This window comes from Lycium ferocissimum, chromosome 7 (assembly GCF_029784015.1).
Source record: "Lycium ferocissimum isolate CSIRO_LF1 chromosome 7, AGI_CSIRO_Lferr_CH_V1, whole genome shotgun sequence".
Classification (NCBI taxonomy): domain Eukaryota; kingdom Viridiplantae; phylum Streptophyta; class Magnoliopsida; order Solanales; family Solanaceae; genus Lycium; species Lycium ferocissimum.
Genome location: NC_081348.1, coordinates 31,785,503 through 31,801,994, shown reverse-complemented (window position 1 = coordinate 31,801,994; position 16,492 = coordinate 31,785,503). Strand labels below are relative to the sequence as shown.

At 33.6% G+C, this 16,492-nt stretch overlaps 3 protein-coding genes across 6 annotated transcripts; 2 read left to right on the top strand and 1 right to left on the bottom strand.

Annotated features, from left to right (window-relative positions):
* The first annotated feature begins 5,215 nt into the window (after window positions 1-5,215).
* On the top strand, window positions 5,216-5,894 carry LOC132064399 (uncharacterized). Its single transcript, XM_059457363.1, has one exon. The coding sequence runs from the start codon at window positions 5,307-5,309 to the stop codon at window positions 5,718-5,720; it is 414 nt and encodes a 137-aa protein (XP_059313346.1). The 5' UTR covers window positions 5,216-5,306; the 3' UTR covers window positions 5,721-5,894.
* A 1,341-nt stretch (window positions 5,895-7,235) lies between these two features.
* On the bottom strand, window positions 7,236-11,677 carry LOC132064398 (GDSL esterase/lipase At1g09390). The gene is made up of 5 exons (XM_059457362.1): window positions 11,396-11,677; window positions 9,720-9,905; window positions 8,675-8,835; window positions 8,194-8,464; window positions 7,236-7,815 (listed from the first exon to the last, which is right to left on the bottom strand). Exons 1-5 carry the CDS (start codon window positions 11,661-11,663, stop codon window positions 7,586-7,588), a joined length of 1,116 nt encoding a protein of 371 aa, XP_059313345.1. The 5' UTR covers window positions 11,664-11,677; the 3' UTR covers window positions 7,236-7,585.
* Window positions 11,678-12,848: 1,171 nt separating this feature from the next.
* LOC132064397 (WAT1-related protein At1g09380-like) lies at window positions 12,849-15,372 on the top strand. 4 transcript variants are annotated; one of them, XM_059457361.1, is made up of 7 exons: window positions 12,849-13,222; window positions 13,740-13,802; window positions 14,122-14,238; window positions 14,337-14,544; window positions 14,691-14,750; window positions 14,927-15,078; window positions 15,167-15,372. In XM_059457361.1, the coding sequence occupies exons 1-7, from the start codon at window positions 12,870-12,872 to the stop codon at window positions 15,294-15,296; spliced, it is 1,083 nt and encodes a 360-aa protein (XP_059313344.1). In that variant the 5' UTR covers window positions 12,849-12,869; the 3' UTR covers window positions 15,297-15,372. The 4 variants fall into 4 exon arrangements, with proteins under 4 accessions (XP_059313344.1, XP_059313343.1, XP_059313342.1 ...); XM_059457360.1 differs by having other exon boundaries at window positions 12,850-13,222; window positions 14,337-14,583; XM_059457359.1 differs by having other exon boundaries at window positions 12,851-13,222; window positions 14,691-14,846.
* The last annotated feature ends 1,120 nt before the right edge of the window (window positions 15,373-16,492 follow it).

Here is a 16,492-nt window from a genome sequence, read left to right as displayed (position 1 = left end):
AGTACTCTACTGGTTATTTCTTAAAGCAAAAGCAAAATCCATTCACATGTCATGAACCTTTTCCTAAATATGCGTTAGATTCGCTTTTTGATTTCTTTGCTTGTACTACTTTTCCACACGGAATCGCGTGAACGTGTCCATGTTTGTGTAAATCGGAATCATCACATATTATTAGATAACATGATTCATTATTACTCAACACTGAGTCACTTGTGTTGAAAATATTGCTTCAGTAAACTGCTTCTAACACAATTTGAATTATGTCAACTTCACACAACAGCACGCACTTATTGATCCTGGCTGATAAAAGTGACCGATCAGCATTAAATGAAGGAAGGGGTTTATGAGACCTTGAGGTAAGCAGATAATCGAAAAAAAAGTCATTGCGCAGGCAATGATTCGTATAGGTTTAGAGCCAGTCGGTTAGTCCTACAAATATGCAAAAATTTGTACTCTCTATGTCTCGATTTACATTTCTATTTTCTTTGAAGATGATTTTCAGAAGAATTCATTCTTTACAGAATTTAAGGTCGACTAGAGGAGGGCCAAAAAAGAAAGAAAATAAAAAGCAAAACAAAAAATAAGAAGTGATTGGAAAATGGGACATATCACATGTCAGGATATGGGCGTAGCATATATTCTGGTCGGTCATTGATATAATGGCTGTCGTAGAGAATGATACAATATCTAGATTTTTTCTCTCTCAAAATCACATTGCAACTACATATCTAACCATGGTTGTTAGGTTGTAAGCTAAATCAATAACTCGAGCCCAGAATTTTTTTAACCCAAAAAATAACTTTTGGAACCAAATTAACCCTTAAAAAAAAAGGCTTAACGGGGCTTCCCACGGGGGTACGTGGTACAAAAGAGGGTCTTTTTTTTCTTTTTTTTTTCTTTTTTTGGTATCGAAATCACGTTTTTCGTCTGTTGGTAATTCGTGTGTTTCGAAAATCGAAATATCGATAATTTATAGTTGTTTTTTTTTGTGATAATATTTTCATCTGATAACGTCGGCTCGTTACGTCCAAACTTTGAAGCATGCTTTGGGTTGTAAAGTGCGTCCGGCAGTTCTTGGAAAGCTTGTCGTCTTTGTTTAACTTTGGAAATCAAACTTAAAATTAAGCTTTTTTCCGTACTTTGACCAAAATTACCGCGTTAAAGCACTAGAATATAAATATTTTATATAGAGCTTCATATTTTTAGTAAAATAATGTCGGCTCATTACATCATGTATACATTTATGTTTGGATCGTCGTTTTAAGGATTGTAAAGTGCGCCGAGTAAGTTTGGAAACTTGTTATCTTTAATTTTTTTTCGTGCTTCGACCGAAAGATTAGTCGCGTTTAAAACTTCTAATATAAATATTTTATATAGAGCTTATTTTTTTTTTAACGTACAACAATATCGGCTCATTACATCAAGATGCATATGTCCTCTTCACTCACGTAAATAAAAAACGAGACGGGATGAGCATAGGTAGAAAACTAGTTCAGAATTGTTAAAGCTTTAAATGCATTATAACTTACGCTCGGATATACGATATGCGCGATTTTTTTTGACCCAGGGTATTTTTTCGAGATCTAGCCAGACAAACCGCCGCGACAGGCTGATTTTCCAAAAAACGCCCATTATCCCATTCAATTTGAATTGTCCCCCCAAATTGGTGCACTATTTTCGTTCTTGCTTGGTAAAAAACTGATGATGAAAAGTAGATTTCAAGATGGAAATCTCGCGGTAGAATGATGTTTTGAATGTCGATTTTGAGGTTCGAAATTGATTAAAACAAGTGATTAGATAGAGATGAAACGTTATAAAAAATAAAAAGTGTATTTTGTTGCATTCACCACTTGGCTTGGTGGTTTGGCCTCTCTTTTTTACTTACTTCTTTTATGCCAACAACATACTAGATTAAACCTTAGTGGGAGCATTGAATGAGCTATATTATACCTTGGTTGAACCTCTCGTATTGAATGAATTATTTTTAATATAATATTTTTATTTCAAAACATTTAAATCAAAGCCCTATAAAATATGACACTTAGATCTAAAGATGACAAGTTTCAGCAAACAAACAAAACTTACTTACAACCCCTAAAACTGATTACGATCGAACGTTTAGGTATCTTGATGTAATAGTCAATGGTTATTGTACGCAAAAAATATATTAAGTCATATAAAATATTGATATTCTGGGGTTTTGAAACATGACTAATCTTTGCCCAAAGTATGAAAAAATCGTGATTTTGATAGCTTAAAAAAGGGAAAAAAAAAAGAAAAAAAAAAGTACCCTCTTTCTCACACAGAATCTGTGCATGAAGTCCAGTTTAATTTTTTTTTTTTAAGGGTTAATTTGATTTTAAAAGTTATTTTTTGGGTTAAAAAAGTTCCGGGCTCCAATAATTCCAATCAGAATTCATTTTGTACAACTTCGTTAAAGAAATTTTGTGTACTACTACTATGTATGTGTTTTTCAGCTTTAATATGTGCATTGCTTTCAGACTATGAATCCCAAGAAGTCAATTTAAACAGGAGTTGCTCACCCATAGTCTTTCCCTCTATTATCTAAAAAGAGGATACAAAATTTCCAATGTTAAATGTATACTGCAATTGGGAATCTTACTAGTAAGTATATGTGAACTAAATCTGTACTTGTAAAAGGTTCTCTTTTTCTGAACGTATAATTTTTGCTTCATTTAATAGTACTCCCTCCATTCCAAAATAAGTGCCTTTTTAGGCTTTTTATTTTGTTCCAAAATAAGTGACACTTTAGGATTTCAAGAAAAAATTAATTCTATTTCCAAACTTACCCTTATTTATTATGAAGAATCATTAAATAACTTTTCTCTTTCTAAGCATTAATTAGGGATAAGTTGGTAAAAACACTCCTAATTTTCTAGGAGTGAATAATTTCTTAAGGGGTGTGCATGAGCTAAAAAAGACACTTATTTTGAAATGGAGGGAGTATATCTCTTTTCTCCTTCTCGGAAGAGAAGACTCTTCAACTAGTTGTTGTTATTATTATTATTATTTGAATAGAAGAAAAATAACTTCACAAAAACGTTTCTCTCTGACTCTAACGAAAAAGTATGATATAGTCAAAGAACATTTATGAGCCATTAAATAGTTCTATCCTCTTGTATGCATGCTCCCTATGATACATGCCTAGAAAAAAGACATTGAAAAAATTAGTTATTCAATCAGGTATTATTATTATTATTATTATTTGAATTGAAGAAAAATAACTCCACAAAAACGTTTCTCGCTGACTCTAACGAAAAAGTATGATATAGTCAAAAGAACATTTATGAGCCATTAAACAGTTCTATCCTCTTGTATGCATGCTCCCATATGATACATGCCTAGAAAAAAGACAGTGAAAAAATAAGTTGTTCAATCAGGTATTATTATTATTATTATTTGAATAGAAGAAAAATAACTCCACGATGCCTATAAGAAGTAGTGCAGGTTACTGTGACGCCCATGATGGATAGAGTTGACGGCAATTCGCAGGATTGCACTTCCTTTGGATGGTCTTTAGTTTTGCCTCTCAAAATGTTGGTATTTAACCTTTGCCCTTCGCATTACAATTACCGAAACCGCGTAGAAATTATAAAGTTCGAGGGAACTCTGCTCGAGCGTAAATTTTAAAAAAAAATCAGAAAAGCATGGCTTGGGTCGCTGTATAGCCGACCCTAAGATATTTTTACGATAATAATTTTATGTCAATCAAGATAACTATAAGTTCGCATTTATACAAAGAAAGTTTACGCTAAGAAAAAAGTTCCATTTTTGTGCATACTTTTAGTTATGCCTTAACTAAATACGCTTACTTTTAGTTATCTTTAACTAAAAGTCTGCCTACATGGAGATAACTAAAAGATATCTTTCACTTGTTAACTTTTTTAAGCGCATAACTAAAAGTTTGCCTTATGGGGCAAAGTGTATGCCTTAAGGAAAAGTTCTGCCTTATGAGCAACTTTTAATTAAAGGCTTAACTAAAAGTCTGCCCATAAGACATAAGTATGTCGGTCCGCATAACTTTATTGTTTTAACAAGTGTATCTTTGGGTTCAAGATACACGCGACCTAAGCCTTGCCTTGCAATTTTTTTTTAATTTATGCCAAGCGGGGGTTCGAAGTAATCTCCGTGATGGCGCCATTTTTTTTAGCTGAAGGATAAAACTTAAAGACCACAAATATGGCAAGAACATTTAAAACACCACCCCAAAAGAAGGGCAATCTGTGCAATTTTTTGTAGAGTTGATGAGGGTTGGGTAGAGAGAAAGATTGATAGGTTTCGAGATTAGTAAACTTTTGGAAAAGGGATGCATATGACACTTTAATCAGATCTCACGTCAGAAAGGAGGAGAAGCTATAAGACATAGCACAAGTTTAGATGTTATGCATGTTTTTGAGTTCTTTAATGGCATAGCGCAATGGACAAATCCATAAGGGTCATTTGCACTTTTATCCAATTTTGTGCTAGTCTTTACTTTTTGCTCTCAATGCAAATAACTTTTTCGATGCAAGATATATATTTATATTTCGATCACAATATTCATAAAAGTTTCGACCCCACTTAATTTATTATACTGAGTATGTTGTTGTTGTTAATATCTACAAGTTATGCTCGCACCCTTAAAGAACTTAGATCTCGCTCTCTAGGCATAAGTTCGATTTTAAAGGACAAAAATTAAAGACAAACCTATTTGAAGAGCAAAAATTAAAGACTAGCCCATTTATAGGGAAAACCGTGCAATTTTAACATGCCATAAGGTTTGTTTGGCCAAATAATTTTGGGTCATTTACACTTTTGTCCCTATTTTGTGCTGGTCTTTAAATTTTGTCCTTCAAATGGGTTGTTTTTAATTTTTACCCTTCAACGTCGAATTTATACCTAAAGGGCCATAAATTACGCATCACAAGATCAGCTTCCTTAAAAGAATTTATATTACGCTAGGCATAAGTTTAATTTTAAGGGGGGAAAATTAGAGACCAGCCTATTTGAAGGCCAAAGATTAAAAAACCAATCCATTTGAAGGGCAAACCATGCGATTACTTCAATATTTTTGCACATGTGACCCTTTCTTTCTAATTTTGGAGATTCTTCTACACTATTCTTTTCCCCCCTATTTTCGGTGGGTTTTTTGCCCTTTTTTGGAAAGGGTTTAGAGGGGGGTGGGGTGCCGAGGTAGTTGGGGATCAAGTAGTTTATTAATAACGGGCAAAACCTTATCTTCCCTATTTGTTGCCTTGGCCCTCTCTCTCATTATTTTTTTCTTTCTCACATTATTAAGGCATAATATGGACAGAGAGAGAAGGAAGAGGAAGACTGTAGAGAATGAGAGATTAGAAGAAGAAGAAGAAGATGAAGATGAAGAGGAGAAAATAGAGAAGTTTTTTGCACTTATAAGAAGCACTAAAGATATACGTGACCGTTTGTTAGCAAGAAATCATGTAGTAGAGAGATCAAAGAATTTGGAAGACAATAATAGAAGAGCATCAGTTCATAACAATTTCCATCATCCACATGATTTCATGGAAACTTATGCTTCTGCAACTGCAGGTCCTTCCACTTCTAACTCCAAGAAACAACAACACAAAGAAGAAGAAGGAAGAGGACAAGAAGGGGAAGAAGAAAATTTAGGAAGAAAAGAGGGTTCTAGTGAAGAAAAAAATCGTAATATGTTGGACTTGGACCTCAATCTTTCATTGTAATGTAGCTTTTCTTGAATTTCTATGTTCTAAGCAAGATATTATTAAGAATCCCACATCAGATATGAGATGAGTGATTGGTGTTCTTATATGTTTTTGGACAATTCTCATCCGAGCTAATTTTTAAGGTTGAGTTAAACCTAAAGTTCATTTCTTTACGGATGTTATCTTTTACTAGTCCAATTGTTCCAAATTTGTGTTGTGTAGGACTTATTGAATTCATTGATCTGATAAATTTAAATTCGTATCGCGTAAAACTCGATTTAACACAAAGTGCTTTCTACAAAAAGTTTATCATTCTCAGAGCTTAAAAAGAGAACTCTGTAATGTAGTTATGATATCTGCTAATACTAGATGTACATGTACTAATTAACTGTTTCAGTCATCAGTGGTTAGTTCACTTCCTTCTTTTTCTTCTTCTTCCTTTTTTCTTTTTTCTATTATTGGCCCTTATTCCTAAATTATTCAAATGATTGACTGATTACGACATAAAAGAAGCAATACTGACTGATTAAGACATAAAATAACCAATAATTTAGATCCAGTATTTAGATTTCTGCTACAATACACAATGTGTGTTTGCTTCATTTTTAGTTGACTTGATAATTCAATGGATTCACCAGTAAGTTGGATGAATTTGGACTTATGTGTCTCTGTTATCTTTCTTTGGTTTATGATTTTGTTCTCTTTCCCATACAGATATTGTGCTTAAATATAGGTAGCAAGTGACTAACACACCTAAAAACCATAATCTTACTTGATTTACGTAAAATAAGATGTAGGTAATACAAGATCTTATTTTATAATTAGAAGTATTGAGAAGATGTTAGAAAGATCATTGTCAAAATTCAAATAAAGAACCTTTTGACTCCCCAAATAGTATATGCCATATACAATGAGATCAGAGTGAAGATTCTTTTCCACTGCATAATACAGGACACTTTGCATTTTCTTAAAGTAAAATCAATCATTTTAATAAGTTTAACCCCATCTTTTCTATCTTGGAAACATAAGAAAATAGTCTGGTCATTCTTTCGAGATCCTTGCCCGCGTTCTTTGAGACCAAATCGGTTGCTATGAATGCATGCTTAAAGCCAATAGAGTAGTGAATTCGAAAAGCCTCATGAATTGACATCTGTATGGATGCTTAAGTTGCATATATAAGAATAGGGATCAAATCCAACACTACTGACATTGAATTCGTTGTTCTCAACCGCGCCTTAAAAACAGGTTATGGCAGGGAGGACTGAGGACTTGTAACTGTTAAGAGGTGTCGAGCGCTTCATCAAAGGAAGATGGCATTCTTAGGGGATTTTATCACATAGGAGCCTTCAGAGAAAATTGATTGAGTAAATTCAACTAGAAAACTAGGAACAAAGAAGTTGGTTCATTGAAGTTTGAACCATTCTTCTGATCAATATGAAAGTCAACACTAAAGAGTTCTTTTCTTTCTTCTTTCTTAGAAAAAGAAGACAGCAGATTCATGTAGTTTTCATGAATGTACTTGATATACGTTGATGCACAAGAAATATTATATTTGAGATTATGTCAACTGGATGACATATCATGATGTGAATTACTTGCAACAGAACTAAAGAAAACAAGACTTAAAATGCTACAATATCATAATACTCAGCTACGAAATAAATTACTACATGCCTAAAATCAGAGAGGCAAGTGGACTGAAACAAACAGTGTTAGGGAATCTTGACTTCAAAACTAAGAGCAAAGAGTTCAACTTGGCCTCTTTCTAAGAACCAGCAACATGAACACAACATGGTATCCTTTTTTTCTATTTTTCCCGAAGAATATCATTCTCTCTTCAACAACTGAGATAACTGCTTGAACTTTATTCTAGCAAATGACCATCAATGGCAAAAGAAATCGAAGCCGATTCGTGGAGTGGAATACTCCATCGACAATATCTTAGAGGCTATAACTCTGTTAGCTGCCTCTGTGTAATGAACTCCATCCCAACTTATGAATTCAGACCCTTCACTGCAAACCTGATAATCATGCTGGCCACATGTCACTCCTTTATGGTAGTTGTATGGAGGCCCTCCGTAGCCACAGCACGCCATTAACGGATTTGAGAAGCCTGCAAATGTAGAATCATCACATATGAATTTCCAGTAGCTTTTAGTAAGCAGCCAACTATCTTAAAACGGTCTGTAACTCTCAAGTATATACTATGTTGAATCTCTCTACATGATGATATGAAATAAAGGAAACATATTACTTTGAGAATTAATCTGACATTGCGACCATTGGATTTCAGTCGCGAGATGCCAAATTCTTCATTTTCCTCTTTTCTATTTTAGATTACAAGAGCAGGGAAATGAAATCTTCTGCCAATTGTTTAACTAATAATATCAGCCTTCCAGTACCAACTTTAGTAGATTCATTCTGATTATTGACAATCTAAGAACTAGGGAAATTTAGCTGGCTAACCAAACGAGAAAGTTTTTATGCTTACCATAGCTGCTGGAGTTGGCTATAAGATCATATTTGATAGCATATATGTCTACATACACAATAGTAGCATCCTTCATTTCAGATCTCAACTCTTGCAACAACTGTCGCAGCCCTTCATTAAACAGTTTTGCTGCAGAGTTGTAATTTGCAAGACAGCCATGTGGATCAAGATCAGAGGGAACTTTCTGAACCAGAGTAAGTTTTTGAGGCAGGCATCCTAGTGGCCCAGTGTTGTGGACCCAAAATTTCCTCCCTCCTTGAGAATATATGACCTACATTTGGAAAGTTTGAGGGAATGGACAAACTCTAAAACTATCTACTTCAAGCTATAAAAACTTTGACCCTGCGATGCCAACTCTTTTAACAAACTTTATCCTTCCTATGCTTTTCTTTGTTTTAACTTATTGATATTCTTGTTCCGCTGTGCTTCTTTTCGGTAGGGAAGCAGGAAAAAGTGAGCGAGTGACGATTGAAGAAATTACCTGAATTGCATTCCTGATCTCTGTGACAAAGAAGGGGATCAACTTGACTACTTCCGTGTAAGACAGGTTCTTAGCAAATGAACCAGCAAGGTCATTTTGTCCAATATCTATCATAAAGAGAGCATCGTGGAATCCTTCATCACCAACTAAATTTCCAGAACCTTAATGTAACAATAAGAAACCGAGTCAAGATCATATTCACATTTCTGAGCACAGGACTCTTTTGTTTTTATTTTTATATTTTATCAGCACCGGAAAGAATAAAAATCCAAGAAACTAGATATACATTATCTATAATCCAAATAAACATGGTGCACACTACTTAAAGTATGTTTCTAATACCTCTGATATTCTTGAATATAAACGAGCTGGGCTCCAATTCCTCACCACATGTAAACTCAGTAGTTTAGCCGAACACAATTTCACCAAAGAATAGCCAATACAGTAACTCCCAATACAGTAACTCCGAGGGTATGTAGAAGAGTTTAAAGTTCTACCACTTTTATTTGGACATAGCTCGGCAATTTCCCGTTTTACCGATTCTGTTGATTGAATAATAGGTATATTCTTGCAGATAAATATCTAAAGATAACCTCTGTAATCTACCACCAGCTCCCAAAAGATCTACTGAAAGACAAAAAAGTAGGACACAGAGACCTGTTTGAAACTAAATGTGCCTTCTAGCTATTAAACTGGAACAAGAGGGAGATATGTAGGTTTCAATTTTAATATTAGGTACTAAGCTTCCATTTTACTAACAGTCTGTGTTCATAACAACATTGCAAATGCGCGTTACTGAGATTGACACTAGATATTCCTAGAAGAACCTCGAAGTTCATAGGTATCAAATTTTCAAAGCAAATACACACTGGAAATAAGTAGAATATCAGGACAGATCCTTATGATCACCCTCGCCTCCCCCCCCCCCCACCAACACACCCCCACCCCCCAAAACACAACCACAAAATGCGAAAGGAATGAAAAATGATAAGATGAGAGTAAGACAAGATCTGTACAGAGAATAAAAGGAAAGTGTAAGAATTACCAGTACTAACAAGTTCAATTGAGCGACCCTTGAAGTGAAGGAACTGCATGACTTGAATATTTAATGCGAATGGTTCATACTTAGGTAGTAAACAAGATCCTGCTATAGCAAAATTTGCTCCATTCAAGAAAGAGGATCCCACAGAGTCTAGGTATGGGCTCAGGAACCGTGAATTAACACTTTGACCTGCACTGACAACACTAAAAGCTCAGCTCAGATTCATTGGTATCCATAACAAACTAAAAAGTGGATATACTATAACCTATGCCATAATTGATTCACGTATAGTAGGAGCGGAAGCAGTGCTTCTGGAGGACCATACCGATCCCAGAAAAATGCAAGGCATAAAAAATATTTGAAAGTTTTATGAAAAATAATGACATGAGAACATTGGGAACATTCCTCAGTGCAATCCCTATTACAACCTTCAAGCTTGTCTTAATTTTTATTTGCCAAATATTCTATATTCCCAAGCACATGATAAGAATGCGTGAACCAAAAGAACCAACCATAACCATTGTTTGCACAATGAAGATAAATGCTATATATTCTGTCTCCATACAGCAGGAGACATAATAATCCTAAGTTCCTAGTGGTTTTGCACATTGCATAAGATTCATGACAATTGAGTTCCTAATTACCTTTCACGTTTTATTAACTGAAAGATGAACAAGAATATCTCTAAGAAATTATAATTCTTTCAAGAATTTTGCAGGACGCAGAAGAAACGAAGCAAGATTTATATATATCAGTAATGCACGTTAAATATCTAAAAGAGAACCTTGATTATCTCATAGTTCGAACTTCTACTTTTTTTTTTTTTTTTTTTTTTTTTTGTGGGGGGTTTAATAAAGCAAGTATTTCCATCGTCTGAAGATCGTTAGTTTATTCTGGACACTGATTTCAATCATCAATGAGCTATTAATTTTAAGTAATTTGATAATTACAAGAGTATCACAATATAGAACAGAGACTAGGTAAACGAAATGATGCAAAGTACATTTTCAAATTACTAGCTTGTTATATGAAATAAAAATATTCAACAATTTCCCTTCAGCCTTTCTTTAAAGGTTAACAAAGTGAATGGTCTATACATTATGTAAGATAGAGATCACAGTTTACCCAGTCAAAATCTTCACTATCAAATGTATGGTGTAAAAATAAACTTCTAACAAGAACATTCAGGACCATAAATTTGGAAGCTAGCTAGTGCAACCCGATGCTGTTAATTTCCTCAATTTGATTGCACAAATAGTCAAGCTGCATTGAATTATGAAATACAGATGCTCACGAACATCAAAATCATGTAGGACCCAATCAAATATTCATCACAATCTCTCACAGATATGACTCTCTACCTAATACCCACCAATCAATACATGCAGTGGATCCAACCGACTTCAAAGTTCAAATACACACATCCACATTAACGTTGTACACTTATACTTCCCAATGTACAGTTCATGCGATCCAAGAAAAGTCTTTGATCTCAATTTATACTGATCTCTATTTCACTTCATTAATCTAGCTTCACATTTATTGAGTAAGGGTACTAAAGGTAAAAACTAGTAATAGTTAATCATATCTTTGATTTTCTAAAATAACAACTATTTTGGACATCTATTTTTACCGGACATAGTAAGAAATAAGTAATGAAAAAAGAAAAAGGGACTTACAGAGAAAATCAAGAATAAGGCGACCATCAGAAAGACGACCAGTTGATTGGCGAAAGAAAGTTCGACCATTTGGGAGGTTAATGGGGTACCCGAGTCCAGCAACAAGTCCACCAGTATCCGAATTAGAATCACCAAAGTTGAAGATTACTGGTGGATTTTTACACTGACATTGAACTGGGTTTCGAAAAAAAGAGGAAAATAAAGAAATCAGAACAATAATGTAAGTTGAAGCTTGTAAAAATGGTGGCAAGAATGAGACCCAAGCCATTTTTTATTTTATTTTTTGCTGTGGCTGCTGTGGCTTTTACTTAGTAGAAGTAGTCACTAGTCAGTTGTTCAGCTTAATTTTAGTGCTGCTAGGAGAACGTTGTCAGTTCCTGAAAATAGTTGTCCCCAGTTTGTTCTTTTCCCAATGTTATCGCCCTTTTTTATTCTTCTGCCCTTATTCCTTTTAAGAAGTACTGTACAACTTTTTTATGCATATTTCAACTAATTTCATGAATAATGTTAAGTTCTATATACACTGATATCAGGTTATTTTATCCTTTAAAATTTAGACAAATATGAAAAAGTAATCTAATATTTTATTTTTATTAAACTTTAAATCTTAGACCACACGATTCTCGATCAATTTATAATAATTTTTTAAGAAGTATTTTTGCCTGGTTCTTCTTCTTTTTCTTTTTCTAATTTTTTTTTTAATTACAAAGGGGGTAGGGAAAGGGGAAATGGGAGAGGGGTTCACAATGTGGAGATTCGAATCCTCACCAATAAAGTGAAAATTCAAATAGCCAACCAACTAAGCTATTAAATTCCTAGGCCTGATTCTTCTTTACTTCACCAATTAGCAGTTTTTATGTTTGTTGTCTTTCTGTGGCCACACCCACACGACATGGTAAGTTGGACTCGTTCCATCCACCGTTGGTGTGGTTTATGTTATATATTCTTTTTAACCTTTTTAGAAAAATAAAATATAAGTCATCATGTACAATCAAAATTTACAAATTATGATTAACAATTTAAGGAGAAACAAGCCGAGAAGAAAAGAAAAAAAAAAATTACGTTATTAATCAAAGAAAAGAAATATGAAAGTTACTCGCATTTGCACGTTCCTCCTCGGTGCTAACTTTCTCTTCATCCTCTTTTAATTACAAGTTGCAACATCTTTTGTGTGAAAAAAAAACATCTTTTAGACACAACAAAGGACAATTTCTTTTTCCCTTTAAGACAAAATGTTTTCCTCCAGTTAAAACACTAAAAAATGACTTTTGTATTGGATAAAATTCGTACTCGGGTTAGATTCCACAACTGAAAGCTCAAATTGACCGGGGAATCTCCACAGCTGGCATCCACTCCCACTTGTTCTGATCATGTCAACAAATCTCGATCAGTATCTTGTGGTAGGGACGCACAGTTGGGTCATATCAGGCGGCCGTCTAAGTAGAATAGTCTTTATCTTAAAGTCATATCTTGAATGAAATATCTAAAATTCCTCTTTTCTCTGTTCTCTCTTCCTTCTTCTTCTTTCTCTTACGAAATTGGTAACAGAGCTTCAAGCTCTTGTTACACCATCATATCTTATTATTCTCCATCTTTTAGATTTGAACACCCAAACAGCCGTACAGAAGATACCAAGAATAGGAAACAAAAAATGGGTGACGATGTTTTGCCTGTCGTAGTAATGGTTATGGTGCAGATTGGCGATGCAGGGCTGAACATAGTAGGAAAAATTGCAATGGATGCAGGCATGAACCCTTTCGTCCACATTGCTTATCGCCAAATAATTGGCACCATTTTCCTTGCTCCCTTTGCTTACTTCTTCGAGAGGTAATTAAGTACCCCTCATTTAATCACAAATTGAAATGTATCTACTGATTATCTACTCACATAATCTGAAGTGAGTCTAATTAAGTCGTTGTATGAATGAGGATGACGCTGAATATATAGTATCTGATACTCCCTCCGGTTTTTCTGTCAGTTTAGACCAAAAAAAAAAAAAAATTGTCCAAAATATTTGTTACTTTAGAAATCAACAAGGTATTAATTACTGTACTTTTTTTTTTTTTTTTTTATCTACTCCACCCTTTACTACTCTAAGAAGCCATATTGTCAATAATTACATATTTAAGAAAATGATAATGGCGATTTAGTCAAATATCTCTTAAGATTAAGTGACCTGATAGTTAAAACTTCTTTATATCGTCAATGCATAAAATTTATACTCATTTTTAATGGGTGTGCCAAAACTTTAAGCGACAAATAAAAAGACATGAGGGAGTAATCTAGTCTAACTCTAATTATTGAGAATTCAATTGCTAAATCAGATTTGCTATATTATGTCCAGGAAAACTAGGCCTCAGTTGACAACATCTATACTTTTCTGGATTTTCTTATGTTCTTTTTCCGGGTAAGTATTCTCTCTCTTTCAAGCACCATCATCCATGTCATAACTAGTACTTTATACAATTAAATAGAATGTTCATAATGGAAACGGATTCTTGCAGCAAGGGAATCAATTTTACAGAATACGGAGTGACAAATGAGCACTCTATCTCAAACTATCACCCTATTTTAATTCAAATGGCTAATTAGACAGAACTCTAGCTGTATCTGTCACTTGCGGTAATTGGCCATCAAGTCGCTCAACTTTATTTTGTTTTCGTCGTATTTAGAGAAATTGTGTATTTGCATTTGAGGATCACAGTTCCTGATATTCCAGTATGCAGGTTCATGGTGAATCAGATTGCATACTTCGTTGGTTTAAAATATTCCACTCCAACAATCGCCTGTGCATTATCAAATTTAATTCCAGCTGCCACTTTTCTCCTAGCTATCCCTTTTGGGTAATAATATCTTAATTACTACTTACTTTTCAAATCAATATGAGCATATATTAAACTATCTTATTAATCCCAGAAAACTTTACTACAAATTTTTGCAGGTTGGAGAAAGTGAGGGTTAGAACTAAGGCAGGGCAAGCCAAAGTGTGGGGTACAATTATATGTGTTGGTGGTGCAACGTTACTCTCCTTGTATCATGGACCTATTGTAATTGGTCAATCTGGCATCCATTGGAAATTTGCAGAAAAGACTGAGAAAAACAACTCTAGCGGCCATCACAACTTAATCTTGGGACCGTTTCTTGTTATTGTTAGCACTATTTCTTACTCATTGTGGATTATTTTCCAAGTAATTCTCTTTCATATTTTCTTATACGTAAAGTAATTTGTTTCCAAAAAAGTTGTAATTTCCATTATATTTGTGTTATTCTTTTTTGATTTATTTTTATTACACAGGCAAGAGTGAGCGAGAAGTATGCAGCTCCATACACAAGTACAATGTTGATGTGCTTAATGGCAAGTTTTCAATGTGTAATCATTGGTGTTTGTGTTGTTCATGACAAAGCTGCTTGGTCTCTAGACCGAATGAGAACTATTGCCGTTCTTTACAACGTAATTAATAATTACATTAATAAATTTTTAAAATTGTTCAGTTAGTATATTTCTTAATCTAATTTAACAGTGAATTTCAGGGAATCGTATGCACTGCATTAGGGTATTGTCTAACTTCATGGTGTATACAAAGAAAAGGTCCTTTATATGTCTCTGTTTTCTACCCTTTGATGCTAATCATTACGGCCGTTCTTAGTTGGGCTTTGCTTCGTGAGAAACTATATGTTGGAACGTAAGTCTTTACTTCACTATTCCAATTTGTTGGTTTTCTATTTTTTTTTTAATATTTAATTCATTTATTTATTGTTTGTGAATTTCAGAGTTGTAGGATCGTTCTTGACAGTTGTGGGATTCTATGGTGTCTTATGGGGAAAGGATAAGGAGAAATCGCAGTCGGAAACAGAAAGTCTTGAGATGAAAACAGATGAAATTGAAACAAGAAGGAGCTAAGTGTGATTTGGAACTGCAATTATCTGGACATTCCAATCCTAAAATTTATGCCAGCAAATAGAAGCTTTTAAAATATGGTGTTTTGACTTTGGGTTTAGGATGGACTATCCACCAACTTTCTCCTTTCGGAAGAATTTCATGTTCATTGTTTAATATATATTACTCGCTCCGTTTCGTGAATCCATTTGATCGATTACTACATTTAAAAAGAGTGAAGACTTTTGAAATTTATACCAAAAATAAGTCTTGAAAATTTATGTGGCTGTAAATCATTTCATAAAGTGAATTTGTTTCTAAATTAGGAAAGAGATCATTCATTTTGGTACGGATTAAAAAGGAAATAGGTTCACACATAAATTGAAACATAGGGAGTATCATTTATATGTATAATAACATATTGTTTTCTTCTATGTATATATTTTCAACACATCTTAAACATTTAATCACAGGTATGTTGCTAAAATTTTATTGAACTAATGGTTGGGAATTGGGATTGCGTGTTATACAGAAACGGTGATTATCTCGTTAGCATACTCGCACCAGAAACATAAAAGGAACACATATACGTACAAGTTTAGTTACTAAAACGCGTAAATGTCTCTAGAATTAATGTTTTAACGGTTTAAGCTGATCTGGCCATATTTTTTTAAGAGGAAATAACCTAATAATACTAGTTAAGACTTATATTTAAAATATTAATTATTTTCCTTATTTATAAAATATAACAATAAAATTAAATATCTTGATGATCTCGAAAAATTAAAATTATCCTCATTCTCCTTCACGCATAAATTGGAAAAATTAAAATTATTATTATTTATTATTATTCTTCATCTATTATTATTATTACTATTACTATTACTAGGCACCCACCATCTTGTGTGAGCAAATTATTATTATTACTTTTAAATTATTATTAGGTACTATTATTATTGTTCACTATTATTAGTAATATTATTATTATTATTTTAGTGAACAAGAATAGAATAGCAGATCTAAAGAACTAATTTTCACCAAGTTTGAAGTTTAAAAAAGTTGGATAGTGATTGCTTGTTGACCAATAAAAAAGAAAAAAGAGCAGCACATTGAAAGCCTACTCCTCTCTGGTTGTTGGTCTTGTAATTTCAATATTCTATGTTATTTATTTAAACATGATTTTTTGTATTATACACTTATAGTTGTTGTTATATTTCTAT

Excerpts from the sequence above, each read along its gene's own strand:
- LOC132064397 (XM_059457358.1), top strand. The coding sequence starts at position 12,870 with ATGAAATATCTAAAATTCCTCTTTTCTCTGTTCTCTCTTCCTTCTTCT. Across the intron at positions 13,803-14,121 it reads TTCTTATGTTCTTTTTCCGG|GTTCATGGTGAATCAGATTG; the intron begins GTAAGTATTCTC and ends TCCAGTATGCAG. Across the intron at positions 14,584-14,690 it reads CATTGTGGATTATTTTCCAA|GCAAGAGTGAGCGAGAAGTA; the intron begins GTAATTCTCTTT and ends TTTATTACACAG.
- LOC132064398 (XM_059457362.1), bottom strand. The coding sequence starts at position 11,663 with ATGGCTTGGGTCTCATTCTTGCCACCATTTTTACAAGCTTCAACTTAC. Across the intron at positions 9,906-11,395 it reads CCTTATTCTTGATTTTCTCT|GTCAAAGTGTTAATTCACGG; the intron begins GTAAGTCCCTTT and ends TTGTCAGTGCAG. Across the intron at positions 7,816-8,193 it reads AGCCAACTCCAGCAGCTATG|GCTTCTCAAATCCGTTAATG; the intron begins GTAAGCATAAAA and ends CTACATTTGCAG.
- LOC132064399 (XM_059457363.1), top strand. The coding sequence starts at position 5,307 with ATGGACAGAGAGAGAAGGAAGAGGAAGACTGTAGAGAATGAGAGATTA.